The sequence below is a fragment of the Ostrinia nubilalis genome, chromosome 28 (genome assembly GCF_963855985.1).
Source record: "Ostrinia nubilalis chromosome 28, ilOstNubi1.1, whole genome shotgun sequence".
Classification (NCBI taxonomy): domain Eukaryota; kingdom Metazoa; phylum Arthropoda; class Insecta; order Lepidoptera; family Crambidae; genus Ostrinia; species Ostrinia nubilalis.
Genome location: NC_087115.1, coordinates 7,582,530 through 7,604,136, shown reverse-complemented (window position 1 = coordinate 7,604,136; position 21,607 = coordinate 7,582,530). Strand labels below are relative to the sequence as shown.

At 36.6% G+C, this 21,607-nt stretch overlaps 1 protein-coding gene and 1 long non-coding RNA gene across 2 annotated transcripts in view; one reads left to right on the top strand and one right to left on the bottom strand.

The window, feature by feature from the left end:
- LOC135085510 (uncharacterized) overlaps nt 1-21,607 on the bottom strand; it is a 302,780-nt gene that overhangs the window by 176,886 nt on the left and 104,287 nt on the right. The gene's annotated exons all lie outside the window — the stretch shown is intronic.
- Nucleotides 1,383-13,660, top strand: LOC135085501 (protein lines-like). Its single transcript, XM_063980294.1, has 2 exons — nt 1,383-2,181; nt 8,154-13,660. The coding sequence occupies exon 2, from the start codon at nt 11,973-11,975 to the stop codon at nt 12,987-12,989; it is 1,017 nt and encodes a 338-aa protein (XP_063836364.1). The 5' UTR covers nt 1,383-2,181; nt 8,154-11,972; the 3' UTR covers nt 12,990-13,660.

Below are 21,607 nucleotides of genomic sequence, written 5' to 3'. Positions count from 1 at the left end.
TGATTGCTTGGTTTTTTACGCCCGTATTCACAAACATTACTATGAGGTCTCACAGTGCGCGTGGACGCACAGGGTGACAAACGAACCAATCACAGAGCTTTATTCAACGCTGTGCGTTCGATTTGCTGCTTCACTTAAGCAAGCATCGTTTGTGAATACGAGTGTTAGTACTAGGTATGAAATCGAATATTCTATGTATAAACCTCAATTTTGTAGTTTTATTTTTATTTTATTTAATAAGTACACATACAGGTTACAGTCATTTACATATCAAAATACATAAACAAAATGAACACTGTTAGTTTCGTTATTACCGGTAAGAATTGAATTTCAAAATGGCGACGAAGTCACTTAATAGAGCTCTTAAGTCAGTATTTAAAATAAAGACCATAATAATCCGTGTTATTTATTTGACTGCGATTCTTAATGGAGCATTGACGATTTGTAAGTACTAATTTTATTAGTCTATACAAATAAAGATGATTTTGATTTTTATACCTTTAGCGATATTTTAAGGTCAAGTAATATGCCTTGGGGGGTCTTACCCCCACTTCTCTCGGAATGTCATCTATTTATTTTAAGTTAGTGTTTTGTTTATAAAAAATATTTTGCATTATGTACTCCATGTACAGTCGCGGAATGAAAAGGTTCGTCACCTTAGTGTCGGTTTTCGTTTGCACTAGGTACTGTAAGAGTCAAACCTGCCAACATAACAGTGCAAGAAACAGTGCTGCTAACATTTAAATAAATATGACGTTTGCTAACGAATAAGGTTTTGCTTGTTTATTTTTCTATCCCATCAGTGCAATGCAATGATGACATTTACCAATTGACAAAAGTTTTTTTTTTATTTAATAGAAATAATAATAGCAGGTTGAACCAACAAGAAGGTTTTAGTTTATCAATCTTAATAATCTTCTTTACAAGATAAATCGTCAAACAACTTTGATCTGAATAATTTTGAACTTTACTGACGAACAGTTAAAGATTATTACTCTAACTCGAGATTATTCTGTAACATAGTTTCAAAAGGTAATAATGTGCTCGCGATTCGTTGAAGGAATCAATTTGAAAACTGACGAACCTTTTCATTCCGTGACTGTACATACAAAAACTACTCCTAAAAAGTATTGGTTCTAATTCTATAAAACAAAAACATTTTTGTTCTCCAAAATTCCAAATATGTACATATTTGCTGTGCGAAATGTCAATGTGTGGATTATAATAGGTGTATGTATATCAATCAAATCAAATATCAATTTCCTTTTTCTCTTCTTTCCAGATAACTCACGTATGGATTTAGAAACACTGGCATAACGATGTGTGTGTGAGGTCCAAGACGAATTATTGGAAATGCATAAAAACGTGCTCGGTTCTCGAGATTGATTTAATTCTCGGGGGAGCCTGTAACCCCAAGAGAACGCGTCCCCAGGTGGCGGATAGGGGAACGCTCGCCGTCCCCGGACGGAGGGCAGGAGGGAAATAAAATACCTCCCGTGGACCAACAGGCAACAGCCAGAGCTCGAGAACTGCATGGCACAGGTGATGAGAGATGATGATGCTATTGGATCAATGAGTGATATGTGGACCCGAAGAAATCACTTGTTTTGAAACCTCGCACACGTTTAATCAATTGAAATTGCACAAGACAATGGTCACGAAGTTGTGAAGAAATCAAGCTGCCGAGACAATCGTCAGAACTATGAAGAAACCAGGGACTTATATGGATCCTGAGTATAAAGAAGGGACATCAAGGAACGAGCTATTGAACCTTTCCTGCACGTGATGTGTTTAGAGAACTGCATGGCACAGGTGACGAGAGATATGCTGGTTCCCTTGGGATGACCACGAGCCACTCATTGGTGTGGCCCCAAAAGATTTGTTTTGAAACCCCACACATTGTCATGTAAGTTGAATCAATTGCAATTGGAAAAAACTGTGATGACGAAGAAACGAAGAACAGTGTGTCAATGACGCCGGATCGACATGAAGGTACCTTTATTACATTCGGATATCATACTCCGGGACGGTCGTCGAGTCATCAGAACCATGAAGAAACCAGGGACTTGTGTGAATCCTGAGTGCAAGGGAGGGACATCTAAGGACTTCTGGCAAGCGAATCCACAATCAACAAACATCAGGTGATCATCAGTGAAGATCGGAGAAAAGAAACTTTACAATGTAAGTTTTATTTTAAGGTTAAATGCGCTTTCACACTATAATGTTAGAAGCGCGACAGCAGCGTTTTTATAATTTATCCGCTGTCACATAGTATGAAATTTTCGGCAAAATCGCCTAAAAGTGAAAGCGCTCTAAGAGCTCCTTCTCACCACACAGTTGAGTTATTCTTCTTTTATCTATCATTTAGTTTTTGTGCTTGTGATTGTTAGATGCAACACGACACATTTCTTGTCAGTCTTATTCATGTCGTATGACAAAGCTGTATCTTTCGTGAATGCTCAAATGTGAGGTGAGACTCATATCGTGCATATAATAGTGAGGTCTGTAAACACCAATTTGAGAATGCTAAATGCTGGACGGATAAAGCCTGGTCCGTGAGCACGTAGAATCCCGTCCAATGACCCCAAGATACCCATCCTTATCGCTCGCGCGTAATTATATTGCTGTCGCGACTGTGCGACGCGCGCCCGCAGTGAGTGTGCGAGCGCGACAGCAACATAGTTACGTGCGAGCGACAAGGATGGGCAGCTTGGGGTCATTGGACGGGATTCTACGTGCTCACGGACCAGGCTTTAGTTGAACAGTTTTATTATTTATTTACTACTAGTGGATGGTAGGGTTTTAGCGTCCAAAACTCGAACGGGTAGGTACTTGTGAGAATACTCAAAAGCGTGCTTCAGGATTTTGTTGTAAATGTAAAGTAGCCCATTTTTATACGAATAGAGACTTAGGCCGTCTGTTTCTTACGTTATTAATATAAAATCCGTGTTTAATCAAAGCACTCTACCTACACTAATAGAGAGGCATTGTTCAGAGGGCCTCGCATGGCTGCAATGGACGGGATAACTGGCGGTTTGTCGAGAAAAAGAGTCACTTGATAACATCTGTGAGAATACCCAAACGCGTGCTTCTTAATTTGAAGATAGATACAAGGGATTATCTTATGAGATGTCTACTACACGTGGGACTATCGGCGGAGGCCTTCGTACACAACCTGTCAACTCACAAACTACTTGCAGAGCGAAGAGGTCTGGTATAAAGAGTCCTATGCAGCCAGCACCCGAACAAGAAGAGACAGCGCGAAAGTGTCCATTTGATTCCAATGTCGTATGTCAGCCAGCCGTATGAAGAGAACCCGTCTCTAATACTAAGCACAATTCAACTCATTTACACCGTAGCTACGGGGAAAATAGTGAGGCCTAAACAAGCGACCGATACGACCGACGATTTTGAGTGAAGAAATGCCATAAGTCCCTATTTTAATAACGTTTTCGTCATTATGGGAAAAATCTCCCATAAAGCGGCTGGAGAGCTATGTCGGGCGGTGTTCTCAGCGACATTGCTCAGCGGGAATGTGATTAATTTATTTTTTACATATTTCTTCTCTCACTACCTAGAGAGAGAACTCTTGGGCTACCGTAGACTTACTCAACGCACTCACACCTCAGGCCTCTAAATTTCCGACGCCTCTTCGCTCGACACCTGGTCAAGAACGTCAAAATACCAAAGCGCGTACTGCAGGACTTCGTGGTGAACATTGCAGAGGACAAAATGGACGCCCTGCTGATAGTGAAGTTTTCAAAGCAGTTCGTCGATAATCTAGTCACCATCAACGCTATGTTCCTCTATCATGACACAGCTTTGATATTAGAGATCGAGCTAAAGATATCAATAGGGCCGTATTTTAGTATACTATAAATATAGTTGCTCGGCAGTGACCTGTCACCGCCTGTGGTCTACGTCACTACATACCTAAAGCAGTACGCGAGTGATTTTTGCAATAACAGGGAGGTAGGTTACTGCTCTGTTATTAAGAATAAAGGTAAAACAGGAGGAGTCTTGACATATAGGGAAATTGCTGAATGCCATGGGACGGAATACAAAAGTTCTTGATATTGAGCGAGAAGGTTCCTCGCGGATGAGGTCAACGGCCTGCTGATAGTGAAATTTTCGTCTAAGCAGTTCGTCCATAATCAACGCTCTGTTCCTCTCATGACACAGCTTTGATATTAGAGATCGATCTAAAGATATTAATAGGGCCGTCTTATTTTAGTAGAATCTTGATAACTCGAATGTCAAGGGAAACCAAAAAAAATTCGAGATAGCAAGTTTTCGACTTAACAAGAATTTCGAGATATGAAGAGTTAACTCATCAAATTTCGACATAAAAAGGCACAATTTCATAGAACATTTATTACGACAAATTACAGTAGGTAACATAAATTGAGAGTCCAGTACATAATTATAATGAATGAACTTACACTTTATGTTTTAAATAATTGATAAAAAATCTGTTATCTTCGTTTGATTCAAGCCATTTACAGATTTTTTATCAATTATTTTTTCTAGTTCATATAGTGAACCGAATATATGATCCTCGATATCATTACATCTTTCAATGTAAGTTCGTAGTGTATCAATTGCTGCTCTTGCTTCTTTATTTGACACCGATGGTTTTAAATCTGCTGGATCAGTTTGATCATCGTCATTTTGATTATCGTTATCGGCGTCTCCATTCTGATTAACGAAGTCAATGATTTCAGCATCAGTTAATGTACCAGTAGTAGCTAGCCCTTCATCGCATTCCACATAATCTTCAAATTGACCTTCTATGTTCTGAAGTCTATTCCAGTCAACTTCTAAGCTCTGGCTCAAGAGGTTCTTCCGAAGGTTCTTCTTGTGTCATCGAAAATCCATAACTTCTGAAACAGTTCGATATTGTTGTCGCAGACACACTTCTCCAAGCTTTGTCTGCCATCCTTATTGCATCCAATACGTTAATACGAGAAGGTGAAGCGGAGTGTTGTTCCATGTCAATTATCAGTTTTCAGACAACTTCCTTTCGGTAAAAAGATTTAAAGTTCTTTATTATCCCTTGATCTATATTGACGTTCATAAGTGCCACTTGTGGTCTAAACTGAATAAATATTTTTGATTTTGATTTTGATTTTGATTTTCTAAAGGCTGTAACTTAGATGTTGTGTTGGGTGGAAGAAATTTAACTTTTATTGCTTTCAATGGCGGGATTATGTTGTGAGCAGTACAGTTGTCAATGAAAAGCAATATTTTTCGTTTCTCTTTCGTCATTTTCTTATCGACTTTAATGAGCCATCCTTTAAATATTTCGGCTGTCATCCAAGCTTTCTTGTTTGCATCATACTCCAATGGAAGAGTTTGAAGACCAGAAAAACAACGAGGCTTTTTAGCCTTTCCTATAACCCACGGTTTAAGTTTTTCAGTGCCTGTCATATTTGTTGCTAGCAATATTGTTAATCGCTCTTTACTGTGCTTCCCACCATGGCATTTCTCGTTTTTAAAAATTAACGTTTTATCAGGTAAACACTTGAAAAAAAAGGCCAGTCTCAACGGCATTAAATACGTCTTTTGGTTCATAATCTTTCAATAAACTCTGCAACTCAATTTGCCACTCATCACATATCTCATTATTGACACTTGCACTTTCGCCGCAAACTTTTTTAAACACAAGTTCGTGACGCTTTTTAAAATTCATCAACCAGACATTGCTGGCGCGAAAAGAATTGTGTCCCAATGATTTTGAAAATTCTTCGGCCTTTTCGCGTAATAAAGGCCCAGATACACTTATGTTTTTATCACGACACTGTTTAAACCAGGTGATTAAGCATTCCTCTATGTCGGGAAACTCGGCTAGACGTCGTCTTTTGCTTGATAAATTGCTGGTTGATTCGTATCTTAGCAATATGTCGGCTTCATTCTTAATGATTGTAGATAAAGTGCTTGCTGGTAGTCCATACTGAGCTGCCACGTCTTTTTTCTTCATGCCACTTTTAACCGCATTGATAACGGCAATCTTTTCACGTAAAGTTAGGTCGTTAGTTTTCTTTTAGTACTCATGTTGTTGCTTGTTAACAGCCAAACAAATACTGACTGAGCCAAGTAACCAAAAGTGACCAAAAATTAAGAAACATAACATCTGTGTTTCTTAGACATTAGAAAGTTTATTGAATGTATTCATTCCTTGCACGTGTGCAAAACAAAAACAATAGATAAGAGGCCCCGAGCCCCGAACATTCCTTTTTGATTATATTTTATTATTTTGAACAAGGCAAAATTTTTATTTTGATATTTTTTTTAGGAATAATGTATTTTTTTCATCCAAGTTGGAGCAGCTGGTTTTGTAATTTTGATAACAATTTAGAGAAGCATTATTCAGGGTTACATAACAACAAAAAAATTTGGAAAAAGTGAAGAGTTGTGGCAACACGAGTAAAAGGACCGTCACCTGGAGTAGAATTTTTAGATTTTTTTTAAATGCCTATTATTTTGAAAATATGCCACATAGATTTTTTTTTATATTTTTCTGATAACCAGCACAACTTGCCTCAACACCCAGTTTCGGCTTGACGTTACATTACGGGACACCCTGTATACGATTGGAACCATTAGCATAGCATAAATGGTTGCCTATAGTTGTTAATAAATTATTAGCCAAGGATGGGAATAACAAAAAATAGTAATGTAGTAATGAGACAAAGGAATCCCGGCGGTTGGCCGCCGCCCGCCGGCCTGGCGCCAGGCCAGCGGCCCTGCTGACGCCTCTGTCGGCCGCCACCACGCCGCCTCTCTAAACTTCTCTGACGCTGTATACACTCACTGCATACGAAGGAACAACTTCATCCATATGTTATGGGGCAGTTCCCTATCCGTATTTCTGTTTATTTATTTTCCGTGTAATTATTGTTCTAAACAATCTACTTTCGGACCAGGAATAACTCTTGTTCTACATATAGAGTTGAGTAGAGAATGTAGAGTAGAGATATGTAGAACAAGAGTTATTCCTGGTCCGAAAGTAGATTGTTTAGAACAATAATTGCACGGAAAATAAATAAACAGAAATACGGATAGGGAACTGCCCTATAACATATGGATGAAGTTGTTCCTTCGTATGCAGTGAGTGTATAGAGCGTCAGAGAAGTTTAGAGAGGCGGCGTGGTGGCGGCCGACAGAGGCGTCAGCAGGGCCGCTGGCCTGGCGCCAGGCCGGCGGGCGGCGGCCAACCGCCGGGATTCCTTTGTCTCATTACTACATTACTATTTTTTGTTATTCCCATCCTTGGCTAATAATTTATTAACAACTATAAGCAACCATTTATGCTATGCTAATGGTTCCAATCGTATATACTGTTTATTTTTTTATCTATACTTATAATAAATCTGTAGAGAGGTCAATTCTGTACATGAAATATGTTTTCAAAATAACTATCAGGGCCAAAAATGCAATCAGTAAAAGAGACATGCGATATTTGGTTTTACAAAGATAATACGATAGAGAATAATACAAAGTAATAAAAATCACCTATTATAGGGGCATTTTTTTGAGAAATTTATCAAATAACCAAAAAAATATTTTTCAAAAAGTATCATTTTTTATTATTTGTTGGCATTTTCTGGGTATTTTATGTATTTTTTTAGTATCGCCTGTTATTTAGCATTATTACTGTTTTTATTTTATCAGGATATACCTCTTAGTTTAAAAGTTATTACGTTTTCTTTACGAGAAGTAATTGGAAGAAAAAAAATTCTATAAAAAATAAAAAAAAATCTCAAAATTTTTTTGACCTCTTTTTTTGTCGATAAAAATAGGTTTAGTTTCACATATTTTCATATGTACACTTTAACGTGACTCACACTGTATAAACAATATTAAACAATATACAACTTATATTTAATATAAGCAGTGGCTCAATCGAAGTCAGATGCTAACCGATTCGTTTCGATGGCAGTAAAATAAAAAAGGAATCGGTGAGTGGGGATATCCTCATTCGTTAACACTGGTTTGTGACTACGTCACGATGATGTCACATTTACACGCCAATAGAAATAATTCACCTTCGCAATGCGTCAAGTCTTGGACGAAATATTTGTTTCTTTTTGCATGAGTATTTTGGGACAGTGGGATATTTTAGTAAACATGTCATTGTTTCTCCTTTTCAGATAATAACGACGCGGGTACGATGCCGCTCACTCAAGAAAAACGTTTGGACTCCAAATTTTCCAACAACAATGACCAAAGCTATCTTCACAAGAAGTTCAAAAAAATGGCATCGTCCATTTCTGTTTCCCGCCAACTCGAACAAGGGCGGTGAAAATGCACACAAAGAATCAAGTGTAGTACAATCTACATGTAACACTTTATTTTCCAATGGAAGTATCTCAGCAGGCCACCCAGAAATAGAGAAAATTAAATTGAAATCAGACAAGCAAAGCATTGATATTTAGGATGCAGAGAAAAATGTACAAACTAATTTTAACGACGAGAACAGTAGAATAATAATATTCAAGTATCTGGTCAGACCAGTTATACTGATGAATTTTCTAATAAGACTGAAAACCTTGAAAATGATTTTATCAGGGAATCCTACAACGGAGGGGTAGGTGGGCGGTATATATGCCCATATTGTAAATTATCTTGTGCCAAGCCTTCCGTACTTCAAAAACATATCAAAGCTCATACAAATGAGAGACCTTACCCTTGTGTACCTTGTGGTTTCGCTTTTAAAACGAAGTCTAATCTTTATAAACATCGAAGATCCAGAACGCATGCTTTAAGATTACAAGGAACGGATGTATCTACTGCGTTAAACGACGAAGACTTATCAGGAGGGTCGGAAAGTGATACGTCTATGCCACCTACACCAGTATCCGATTCAGGATCTGATGCATCCACACTCCGCCATGAAAGCCTGTCTATAAGGTCGAGCGAATTCTCTTCGCCGGAATTGGTTAACGACGGCGTATCGCAGATAAGCGCCAACTTATCTTCAAATGAAAATAGCAAGTCGAAATCAATTTACAAACCCAAGTTTAGAGCAGCATTTTATAATGACACTGATGAAAAAGATAAGGTAAAGAAAATAATCTCGCCAAACGCAGACTTTCTTACGGAACATACCTCCAAAATTATATCAGATAATGAAGCTATTGTAGATGTTATAGAAACACCGTTGCAGAAAAAATATGGCAAAATAAAGCAGATAGCAGAAAGTACACAATTCTTAAATGAAAATTTTGACTCTAAAATCGACCCATCACCATTAAATCTGACAAAAAATAGTACAGAGACAGAAAATAATTTTAGAAAAAGATCGCATTCGGAAAGTTTTTCACAAATTGATCATCAGAAGCATCCGCTTAACCCTGAAGGATCTATAATTAAAGACCTTCTTTTAAAAACCAAGACAAATGGCCTTACACCAGTACCGAGTGAATTAGTTGATGGACAGGGACCACTGTTAGTGTGCCCATTGTGCCAAATAATGTATCGCAGCGCAGATAATCTGGAGATTTACAGAAATTATTATTGCAAAGGTAGTTTTATCAATACTACAGCAATCAATACTGTTCAAAAATATATTAAAATAGCCAGGCCGGAAAATATATTTATGCGGAGTAATTCTGTAAACGTACGTTTGCCTGAAACACCACAAAGCTCTTATACAAAGACAAGCTCGTCCAATAAGCTATCATCGCCTCTAAGATGCAAGCCTGATAATTTGGTAATAATGAAGTCAGAATCTAATGATATAGTTGCTCCTCTATCCTCACCTGGACCATTGTTAGGGAACACCAGACTCGTTGATTCAAAAAGTTCAAATGAAATATCAAGAAAAAATGAGAACTTAAAAGAAGAACGGTCACGCCCCATACAAAAAAAACCCAGACCCGACAGAAACGAGACATACCTCAGTTTTTTTGTCATGTCTTAATTAGTTAAATTATGTATTTTTTATATTCGAAATCTATGTATAACACCAAAATATTACCCTTTGTTTTTGTTCAGGCATTATACAAAAACTAATACAAAATGCCTATTTATCACCAAAATTGGTAAATGTATGTACCTAAATTTCTATTACAGCTGCTATGGAATGTATCTAGGTGACCTGGAGATACAGCCGGATTATACAGGGTGGTTATACATATGGAACGATAAGTGATCTCACTCGATTATTTCTAAACTATACAAGATATCGCAAAACTAGTTACTGATTCTGAAAGTGCTTCACGAGCTCTTTCAAATGGTACCAATAATAGGTTACAGATTATGGAAGCTGGTAACATTGAATTTTTGGATTTTGTAACTTCTCGTTTCCACCCTGTATAATCCGGCTGTATCTCCAGGTCACCTAGATACATTCCATAGCAGCTGTAATAGACATTTAGGTACATACATTTGCCAATTTTGGTGATAAATAGGAATTTTGTATTAGTTTTTATACACTCAACATCAAATAAACCGCGCCTTCCGCGACGCGAACTTTAAAGATTTTCTTCTGATACAATCATGGTACCCCAACAATATTGGTGTTATTTGAAAGCCCAATAAATATCCTTGAAGAAAAATACATTTCATTTCTAAATAAATGAATAACATATACCATAAATGTGACTTGAAAATAGACCTCACTTTGGGCTCACCTCTGGGATCAATTAGACCAATTTTTATGGTTATAAAACCAAATAAAGATCTCACGTGTCCTCTTTAACAGATGGATAGCGATTAATCCCAACTTAATAGTTTTATAGTCATAAAAAATGGCTATAGCGTAACTCCCTATTTTTTGAAGAAGTGACTGGATCCTTGTAAAGACACATTTATGGGGTAAAAACCTTTCCTTTAATGAAATAAAGTTTAAAACTAGGCTTTCAAATGGTACCAATGTTGGTGGGAAGTGGGGATGCATACGTTTGATAAGTGCTTGTCGCGGGAGGTGCGATTTATTTGATGCAGAGTGTATAACGCCTGAACAAAAACAAAGGGTAATATTTTGTTGTTATACATAGATTTCGAATATAAAAAATATATAATTTAACTAATTAAGACATGACAAAAAAACTGAGGTATGTCTCGTTTCTGTCGGGCCTGGGTCACAGATGACCGTTATTCTTTAAGCCAATAGCTAGCCCAAAAAGAAAATTGAGAGCAGATCAGATAATAACTATAGTCCAAGACAAATAGAAAATGTGTCTCTCCGTACTGGAGAGTTATATTCTCAACCTAAAGTAATTCAAATTCAAGTGCAACAGGACTTCGAACACTAGAAGAAATGTCCACACACATGAGACACAACTCAACGTCCTTACAGATGTTCGGGGGTGAAGTGAAAATAGTAGACCACTGTGGAGGCACTACTACACTACGTATAGAACCTAGTAAAATCAACTATCTCCGATATTGATTCAGCAAAACTTGTCACCGTCTAAATTAGCTAATGATTTAGAAGCCAGTAGTATTGTTGTTCGGTCTGGCTTGCACTCCGGTGGCACAATGGTACATAATCCTCCGACGCCCAAAGAAATTCTTGGGACGACGCAGCCACAAACACCTAGAATTTCAATATCCAACACGCCTGAAATTTCCAGTTCCAATCTGCCTAATTTACATGATATAACGCATTTTCAATTTCCTCCATTGAGTGCTATTACGGCATTTAATCCATTGACTTTACCTCCATTGAGCCCAATGACCTCACCAAACGGTGCCACTCCCACAACCATTTTGCACGGCGGAAAGTTAATTCCTCATGTTCCTGGGATGCCTGGACCAAATACTCCTGGTGTGTATGTTGGCAATTTATCTGCAAAACACAAAAACTTTATAGTGAGTAAAGAAACTATTAAGGCCAAAACTGTATACTTACATTTTTCTCTCTGTGGGAGAACATAATTAGTGTGAAAGCGAATCTCTCTGTTATAGACACGAAACCTTTCTATGCTGACTTACAAGGTTTTGTGGACTTACTACGAAATACAATGCTGCCAAGTCTCATTTATACTCATTTGCTTAGTTTATTCAATGAAGTTTTATGTTATGGTTCCACTTTGGCTTTACAAGATATCTTGCCTGAGGAGATTTGCTGTCTAGCTCACTCTATAGTAAGATTTGTCAAGGATTTTAGGCTGCTAAACGATGTGCGAGTACAAAACAGCAGAAGTGGCCTTGGTTTCTTAGGTCCTGAATGCACAGTAATCCGTAACTATTCTTTAGGGCCCGCAGTAAGCCCATTGTCCACCACAATTCAATTGGTCGATGAAAGTTACGGAGAGGACGAAAATGATGATTCAAATCACACAAGAAGTGAAGTGGACAAGACAATGTTGCAGAGAATGTCTTTGCTAGTACTCAAGTCAGTTGCTGTAACTGTGAAAGAAATGCGTTGCGATTCCTCTGACAGTTCTATTGATTCGTCAGATTATAACGCGATACAAGACATGCAGATCGTCGAACGATCCATCAGAGATGTGTTGAAAAAACTTGATGTTTTTATTAGAAACAGCCTAGAGTTCCACCCAGAAACACCATTTACAAAAATGTTAATACATCTGTTCAGTGAACAGGATGACTATCTTATTGAATCCATGGTATGCACACTGGACATAACCGTTGGTATTGTATACAGAAATTCTATGTATCCAGACCTCATTCCCATGTTGAATCCAATTGCTTCATTTATAGAATTCCTAAAAGTGGTTTCCCATGACAGTGATGTCTTGCTGGATTACCTGGTGAGCAATGAAACATGCTTTTTGCTATATTTGCTCAGATTTTTAAAGTATGTGAGGAGGAACTGGCCCAAATTCCTTGAGACGTGCCAGCAAACCGATCTAGGTGGCTCAAGAGGTCTTGATGACACAATGAGGGTGTTGATTCGACTACGATTACAACTCAGCAGACTGGTATCTAAATCGCTTTTCCCATACAATATTGGGCCAGTCCTAAGATTGCTGGAAGTATGTGAGAGCTTATATGAAGGCAATGAATTTAGCTGAAGTTAACCCTGAAGGATCTATAATTAAAGACCTTCTTTTAAAAACCAAGACAAATGGCCTTACACTAGTACCGAGTGAATTAGTTGATGGACAGGGACCACTGTTAGTGTGCCCATTGTGCCAAATAATGTATCGCAGCGCAGATAATCTGGAGATTCACAGAAATTATTATTGCAAAGGTAGTTTTATCAATACTACAGCAATCAATACTGTTCAAAAATATATTAAAATAGCCAGGCCGGAAAATATATTTATGGGGAGTAATTCTGTAAACGTACGTTTGCCTGAAACACCACAAAGCTCTTATACAAAGACAAGCTCGTCCAATAAGCTATCATCGCCTCTAAGATGCAAGCCTGATGATTAGGTAATAATGAAGTCAGAATCTAATGATATAGTTGCTCCTCTACCCTCACCTGGACCATTGTTAGGGAACACCAGACTCGTTGATTCAAAAAGTTCAAATGAAATATCAAGACAAAATGAGAACTTAAAAGAAGAACGGTCACGCCCCATACAAAAAAAACCCAGACCCGACAGAAACGAGACATACCTCAGTTTTTTTGTCATGTCTTAATTAGTTAAATTATGTATTTTTTATATTCGAAATCTATGTATAACACCAAAATATTACCCTTTGTTTTTGTTCAGGCATTATACAAAAACTAATACAAAATGCCTATTTTTCCATCATCACCAAAATTGGTAAATGTATGTAAATCCGGCTGTATCTCCAGGTCACCTAGATACATTCCATAGCAGCTGTAATAGACATTTAGGTACATACATTTGCCAATTTTGGTGATAAATAGGAATTTTGTATTAGTTTTTATACACTCAACATCAAATAAACCGCACCTTCCGCGACGCGAACTTTAAAGATTTTCTTCTGATACAATCATGGTACCCCAACAATATTGGTGTTATTTGAAAGCCCAATAAATATCCTTGAAGAAAAATACATTTCATTTCTAAATAAATGAATAACATATACCATAAATGTGACTTGAAAATAGACCTCACTTTGGGCTCACCTCTGGGATCAATTAGACCATTTTTTATGGTTATAAAACCAAATAAAGATCTCACGTGTCCTCTTTAACAGATGGATAGCGATTAATCCCAAGTTAATAGTTTTATAGTCATAAAAAATGGCTATAGCGTAACTACCTATTTTTTGAAGAAGTGACTCTGGATCCTTGTAAAGACACATTTTTGGGGTAAAAACCTTTCCTTTAATGAAATAAAATTTAAAACTAGGCTTTCAAATGGTACCAATGTTGGTGGGAAGTGGGGATGCATACGTTTGATAAGTGCTTGTCGCGGGAGGTACGATTTATTTGATGCCGAGTGTATAACGCCTGAACAAAAACAAAGGGTAATATTTTGGTGTTATACATAGATTTCGAATATAAAAAATATATAATTTAACTAATTAAGACATGACAAAAAAACTGAGGTATGTCTCGTTTCTGTCGGGCCTGGGTCACAGATGACCGTTATTCTTTAAGCCAATAGCTAGCCCAAAAAGAAAAATTGAGAGCAGATCAGATAATAACTATAGTCCAAGACTAATAGAAATGTGTCTCTCCGTACTGGAGAGTTATATTCTCAACCTAAAGTAATTCAAATTCAAGTGCAACAGGACTTCGAACACTAGAAGAAATGTCCACACACATGAGACACAACTCAACGTCCTTACAGATGTTCGGGGGTGAAGTGAAAATAGTAGACCACTGTGGAGGCACTACTACACTACGTATAGAACCTAGTAAAATCAACTATCTCCGATATTGATTCAGCAAAACTTGTCACCGTCTAAATTAGCTAATGATTTAGAAGCCAGTAGTATTGTTGTTCGGTCTGGCTTGCACTCCGGTGGCACAATGGTACATAATCCTCCGACGCCCAAAGAAATTCTTGGGACGCCGCAGCCACAAACACCTAGAATTTCAATATCCAACACGCCTGAAATTTCCAGTTCCAATCTGCCTAATTTACATGATATAACGCATTTTCAATTTCCTCCATTGAGTGCTATTACGGCATTTAATCCATTGACTTTACCTCCATTGAGCCCATCGGCCTCACCAAACGGTGCCACTCCCACAACCATTCTGCACGGCGGAAAGTTAATTCCTCATGTTCCTGGGATGCCTGGACCAAATACTCCTGGTGTGTATGTTGGCAATTTATCTGCAAAACACAAAAACTTTATAGTGAGTAAAGAAACTATTAACGCCAATACAATGTTATCTCGTGATGATGGAAATAATATGACAACTACGATTGAGGTACAGTCACCAACTCCTGGTTTGTTTGTGGGCAATTTGTCTGCTAAACACAAAAACTTTATAGTGAGTAAAGAAACTGCTAAGGGTAATCCAATGTTATCTCGTGATGATGGACATAATATGACAACTACGATTGAGGTGCAGTCACCAAAAGCAATGGCAGGTTCTAATTATGAGCCACTTTTGAAGTCAAGGAGTCCAAATTTAAGAACAGTTAATATGGATGTGACAAACAGCAAAAACAAGACAAGGAGAAATGCCACAATATATTTCTGCAGTTCCGATAATAAAAGTAAAAAATGTCGATGAACCTGAAGCACTGTGTAAAACATTTTCGCCAAGCCTTATAAAACCAGTAATTTCCAAGCAAGATGGAAGTTTGAAGAGAAGTTCAGATGGGTCGCCAAGAACCCCTGTTTTAAAAGAAAATATGAATTATACATCCAACAAAATCAAGGTTAGAGAAAGGTTAAATTCGAACACTTTAAATTTAAACAAAGTTAATCATGTTACTATCAAATCCGAGACGGAGATACGAAACTTTAATTTTGAGAACCTAATAACAAAAGTAGAAATCTATAACAATCAAATTTTTACTGAATACTAAATATTACTTTATGGTACTATTTTAATAAGTTTTTCCAACAGAAATGTTATAATAAAGCTTGTATACTACACCAAATAATTGTGACGAAAATTTAAACTTAGTTTTAAGGATTTTTGTAATAAAAACTAATATTTGACTGTAATATGTATTTCATTTAATCCCCAACACACATTTTAACAGATTTGATACAAAAAACCAACCCTCTTCATACAAATATCTTCAACAAAACATGTTTGAAACTTTTATAGAAAAACTAAGTAGGTACTCAGAGTACCATCAAAACTGAGGTCGACATAAAAATATTTATTCGATAGAACCAAGGCTTTAGAGTGTTGAAACAGATGTTTACAGTAACTTGAGTATATCAGCTAGACGAGGATATAAGTGGTTCATTTGTAATTACAATGGAATTTAAATGAGAGATAAACAAAAATGGGTCTGTTTTTTTGCTTACAAATCGGTAGTTACAAGACATGGATTTCTGCATGTTTAGAACTGATAACGTAAGTAAAAGTTACATTTTCCAGAAACTAGATTTACCTAGGTTTAATCTGAACATAACATCTTGCAAGGTTTCTATGGATTTCTAAGAAAATTTATGGGATAAATGCTGACAAAAATGGCCAAAATGGGTCAAGGTAGTATGGATAACGCCTTCCGACGGCTTCCGATGATTATTCACACACACATTATTAATGTCTCTGGACATTTTATTTAATTAAAAAGGGATGTTGGAAGTATATTGTTGGAACATTTTGAAAGATAAATTATTATTATTCGATTTTTTTTCATAAGAATTATCTGAATCGATCATTTAAAAATACTTTAAGTAAGGGCCGGTTTCCACCATTAAGGCGGAGCAGAGAGGAGCGGAGCGGAGGGAAAATGTTTTGAATGCTATTACTGACATGAAAATTTGCATATTCGTAAATATTATTTCTAAGCAACATCTTAGAAACTTCAGATTAAAATAAAAACTGCCTAAGGCGGGAATTGAACCCATGACCTCTCGCTTGCCGGGCTGTTGTCTTTCTTTTCTTAGGCAGGAATCGAACCCATGACCTCTCGCTAGTTATATAGTAGGTTAATAAAATCAAAATCCATTGATTTATTATGATTTTTATTTATTGAAAGAAATAGTAACATCACAGACAAAAAATATAAATCAAACATAAACAAATTCTTCTTTTAAATTTTTATCAGCTTTTACCTAAGGTTTTAATGTTATTTATTCAACATCTTAAACTAAAATAAAAAGAAAACTATAAATAATATTTTTTATAACATTCATAGATAATTATTATTATGATTTTATAACAATTACAGTTAACACTATACAAACAAAAACAAATTTCTCCTTAGAGTTTGTACCGAAAAATTAATGCATAAACAAACAAAAAAATATATCAATACGCAACATGGACATAATGTAAGAACATGAAAGAATATTTCATGCCAAATTTTAAAGTAATCTAGAGAACCACTGAAAAAGTGAAACGCTTTAATTATTACAGCTTTAATTTGCAACTAAACTTTGACATTTATTGCTTTTGGCTTACTAACGTGAACAATACTCATGACTACTACGTATGCCAGGGTCGAAGAGTTAACAATAACTTGATTTACTCGTCAACACAAAGACAACAATGATTAACTATAAGATAATCATGAAAGCCAAATAAAACTCGGTTGCAGCTGCTGCAAGGGGACCAATGACCATTCCGCTACACTTCAGTCTGGAAAAAAAATACAATATGCTTCTGTTAGATAGGCCTCTTCCTTCGAATGAAATGTAAATGGAGCTATTTAAAGTATTATCAATTTATCGTTATAAAGAAAACTAACTGTGCCCACGACTTCATACGCGTAAAGATCGTTTGAATATTTTTTTCCGTTTACGCAACAATTTTCATTAATGCTCTACTTCTATTGGTCGTAGCGTGATGGTAAAGTCATTCCGCTATATAAAATGGGCTATCCGACACAAAAAAAATTTAATAAATCCCGAGATTTACTAATTAAATAAAAGGAGTAATAGAAAATGTATTGAAAAGTCTTAAAATGTCAAAGGCTTACCCTTTTTAATAATAAATTGTATGTTGCGTCCACTTCTTCTCGCCCGGCTGGCTGACCAGGCGTATCCGATGTGGCGGCTCGACAATTTGAACGTGCTCGCCGGGCTCGTCGAACTCGACGGGCTCAACGGGCTCGACGAGATATGGCTCTGCTGCAAAAAAACAACAATATGTAGCAACAGAAAATATGTTGAAAAAAACTTCCACTTTAAGCGTAGGCGCACACTAGGCACTAATTAAGATAAGAGGGTTTGACTTCCAGTTTGAAAGTTCTAGTAAATTTAAATCAATTATTATTGAATTAACAAAAAACCCAACTGCGTAAAAATAAACTAAAAAGATAAAAACAAGACAACTCAGCCTTAGTGTTCACAAATGCAGTCGGAGGCATCAAATGTTGTTTTTGTTTTTTTAATTCATTCTTACGCAGTTGGGTTTTTTTGTTTATTCAATAACTAGCGGCCGCCCGCGACTTCGTACGAGTGGATCCCATTTTACGCGGTTTAGATTTTTTCATACAAATGTTTTTTCCCGCTAACTCCCGTTCCCGTAGGATTTTTGCGATATCCTGTTGTAACTAAGCTTTAAGTTTACTAAGGTACCTGCATGCCAAATTTCAAGCGTCTAACTTAAGCGGTTTAGATTTTTTCATACAAATGTTTTTTCCCGCTAACTCCCGTTCCCGTAGGAATTTTGCGATATCCTGTTGTAACTAAGCTTTAAGTTTACTAAGGTACCTGCATGCCAAATTTCAAGCGTCTAACTTAAGCGGTTTAGATTTTTTCATACAAATGTTTTTTCCCGCTAACTCCCGTTCCCGTAGGAATTTTGCAATATCCTGCCTGTTGTAACTATAAGCTTTAAGTTTACTAAGGTACCTGCATGCCAAATTTCAAGCGTCTAACTTAAGCGGTTTAGATTTTTTCATACAAATGTTTTTTCCCGCTAACTCCCGTTCCCGTAGGAATTTTGCAATATCCTGTTGTAACTAAGCTTTAAGTTTACTAAGGTACCTGCATGCCAAATTTCAAGCGTCTAACTTAAGCGGTTTAGATTTTTTCATACAAATGTTTTTTCCCGTTAACTCCCGTTCCCGTAGGAATTTTGCAATATCCTGTTGTAACTAAGCTTTAAGTTTACTAAGGTACCTGCATGCCAAATTTCAAGCGTCTAACTTAAGCGGTTTAGATTTTTTCATACAAATGTTTTTTCCCGCTAACTCCCGTTCCCGTAGGATTTTTGCGATATCCTGTTGTAACTAAGCTTTAAGTTTACTAAGGTACCTGCATGCCAAATTTCAAGCGTCTAACTTAAGCGGTTTAGATTTTTTCATACAAATGTTTTTTCCCGCTAACTCCCGTTCCCGTAGGAATTTTGCAATATCCTGCCTGTTGTAACTATAAGCTATAAGTTTACTAAGGTACCTGCATGCCAAATTTCAAGCGTCTACCTTAAGCGGTTTAGATTTTTTCATACAAATGTTTTTTCCCGCTAACTCCCGTTCCCGTAGGAATTTTGCAATATCCTGTTGTAACGAAGCTTTAAGTTTACTAAGGTACCTGCATGCCAAATTTCAAGCGTCTAACTTAAGCGGTTTAGATTTTTTCATACAAATGTTTTTTCCCGCTAACTCCCGTTCCCGTAGGAATTTTGCAATATCCTGCCTGTTGTAACTATAAGCTTTAAGTTTACTAAGGTACCTGCATTCCAAATTTCAAGCGTCTAACTTAAGCGGTTTAGATTTTTTCATACAAATGTTTTTTCCCGCTAACTCCCGTTCCCGTAGGAATTTTGCAATATCCTGTTGTAACTAAGCTTTAAGTTTACTAAGGTACCTGCATGCCAAATTTCAAGCGTCTAACTTAAGTGGTGTAGATTTTTCATACAAATGTTTTTTCCCGCTAACTCCCGTTCCCGTAGGAATTTTGCAATATCCTGTTGTAACTAAGCTTTAAGTTTACTAAGATACCTGCATGCCAAATTTCAAGCGTCTAACTTAAGCGGTTTAGATTTTTCATACATAAGGATTTTCCCGCTAATTCCCGTTGCCGTGGGAAGTAAGTATACTATAACCTGCCCAGGAGTATGAAGAATAATTGTACCAAGTGCCAAAGAAATATACCAATGACAGTTAAAAGATTTTTTTATTTCATTATTAATGTTAATAAAAATAAAAAGTTGACGTAAATACAATAAAATAAATAGTCAAATTAATTTAAAGTCATAATTAAAAAGCCGACCAACGGCAATCCATGTTAGTCACCCCACCAAAAAAAACTTCAAACTAATGTCACGCCGTGTCTGTGAGCATTTGATCCACAAAAAACCGTTACACACTTTTATTGATATTTCTCACGTTTTACATCAGAATATGCCTCATGTTTACGTATTTAGCTAAAATGATAAATACTGCAACTGATAAAATAAACATTTAGAGATTAGTGGTAATTTAGATCATTTAAAAGTCAATGAATCGGAACAGACGTCGTTCATACTTAGGGTACTTTTGCATTCATCACAGCTTTTTTCAATGAAAATTGCTAACAAACCTCACAAAATAGATAAATAACACTATGCAACAAATTTAAAAAAATAAAAATTCACTGGGTTCACTCACAGTATGTAATTATGATTCACCACCTTAATACTGTTTGAAATCTATACTTATAATAAATCTGTAGAGAGGTCAATTCTGTACATGAAAAATATTTTCAAAATAACTATCAGGGGGTGATTAGTGATCGATACTGATGCCAAAAATGCAATCAGTAAAATTTTTGTCTGTCTGTCTGTCTGTCTGTCTGTCTGTCTGTATGTTCCTTATAGAAACAAAAACTACTTGACGGATTTTAACGAAACTTGGTACAATTATTTTTCATACTCCTGGGCAGGTTATAGGATACTTAGGAATTCCCACGGGAACGGGAATTAGCGGGAAAATCCTTTTGTACGAAAAATCTAAACCGCTTAAGTTAGACGCTTGAAATTTGGCATGCAAGTATCTTAGTAAACTTAAAGCTTAGTTACAACAGGATATTGCAAAATTCCCACGGGAACGGGAGTTAGTGGGAAAAAACATTTGTATGAAAAAATCTAAACCGCGTAAGATAGACTCTTGAAATTTGGCATGCAGGTACCTTAGTAAACTTAAAGCTTAGTTACAACAGGATATTGCAAAATTCCCACGGGAACGGGAGTTAGCGGGTAAAAACATTTGTATGAAAAAATCTAAACCGCGTAAGATATACTCTTGAAATTTGGCATGCAGGTACCTTAGTAAACTTAAAGCTTAGTTACAACAGGATATTGCAAAATTCTCACAGGAACGGGAGTTAGCGGGAAAAAACATTTGTATGAAAAAATCTGAACCGCGTAAGATAGATGAAGGGGGGGTAAAACGAGATCCACGCGCACGAAGTCGCGGGCGGCCGCTAGTATTGAAATAAAATTGTTGTATCACATCAAGTTTATTAGTGAAACGCATTTATTGGTTTTATTTAAAATTGTACGAAATATGGACATAGATTGTTATTCTACATTAAAAAAAAATTTTTTTTTGAACGATTGGCTTTCCTCTTATGGTCAGTAGTGTCAGTATACCTCTGGAGGCTCCAACAGTAATCTGCAAGCATCGCTGGCTCC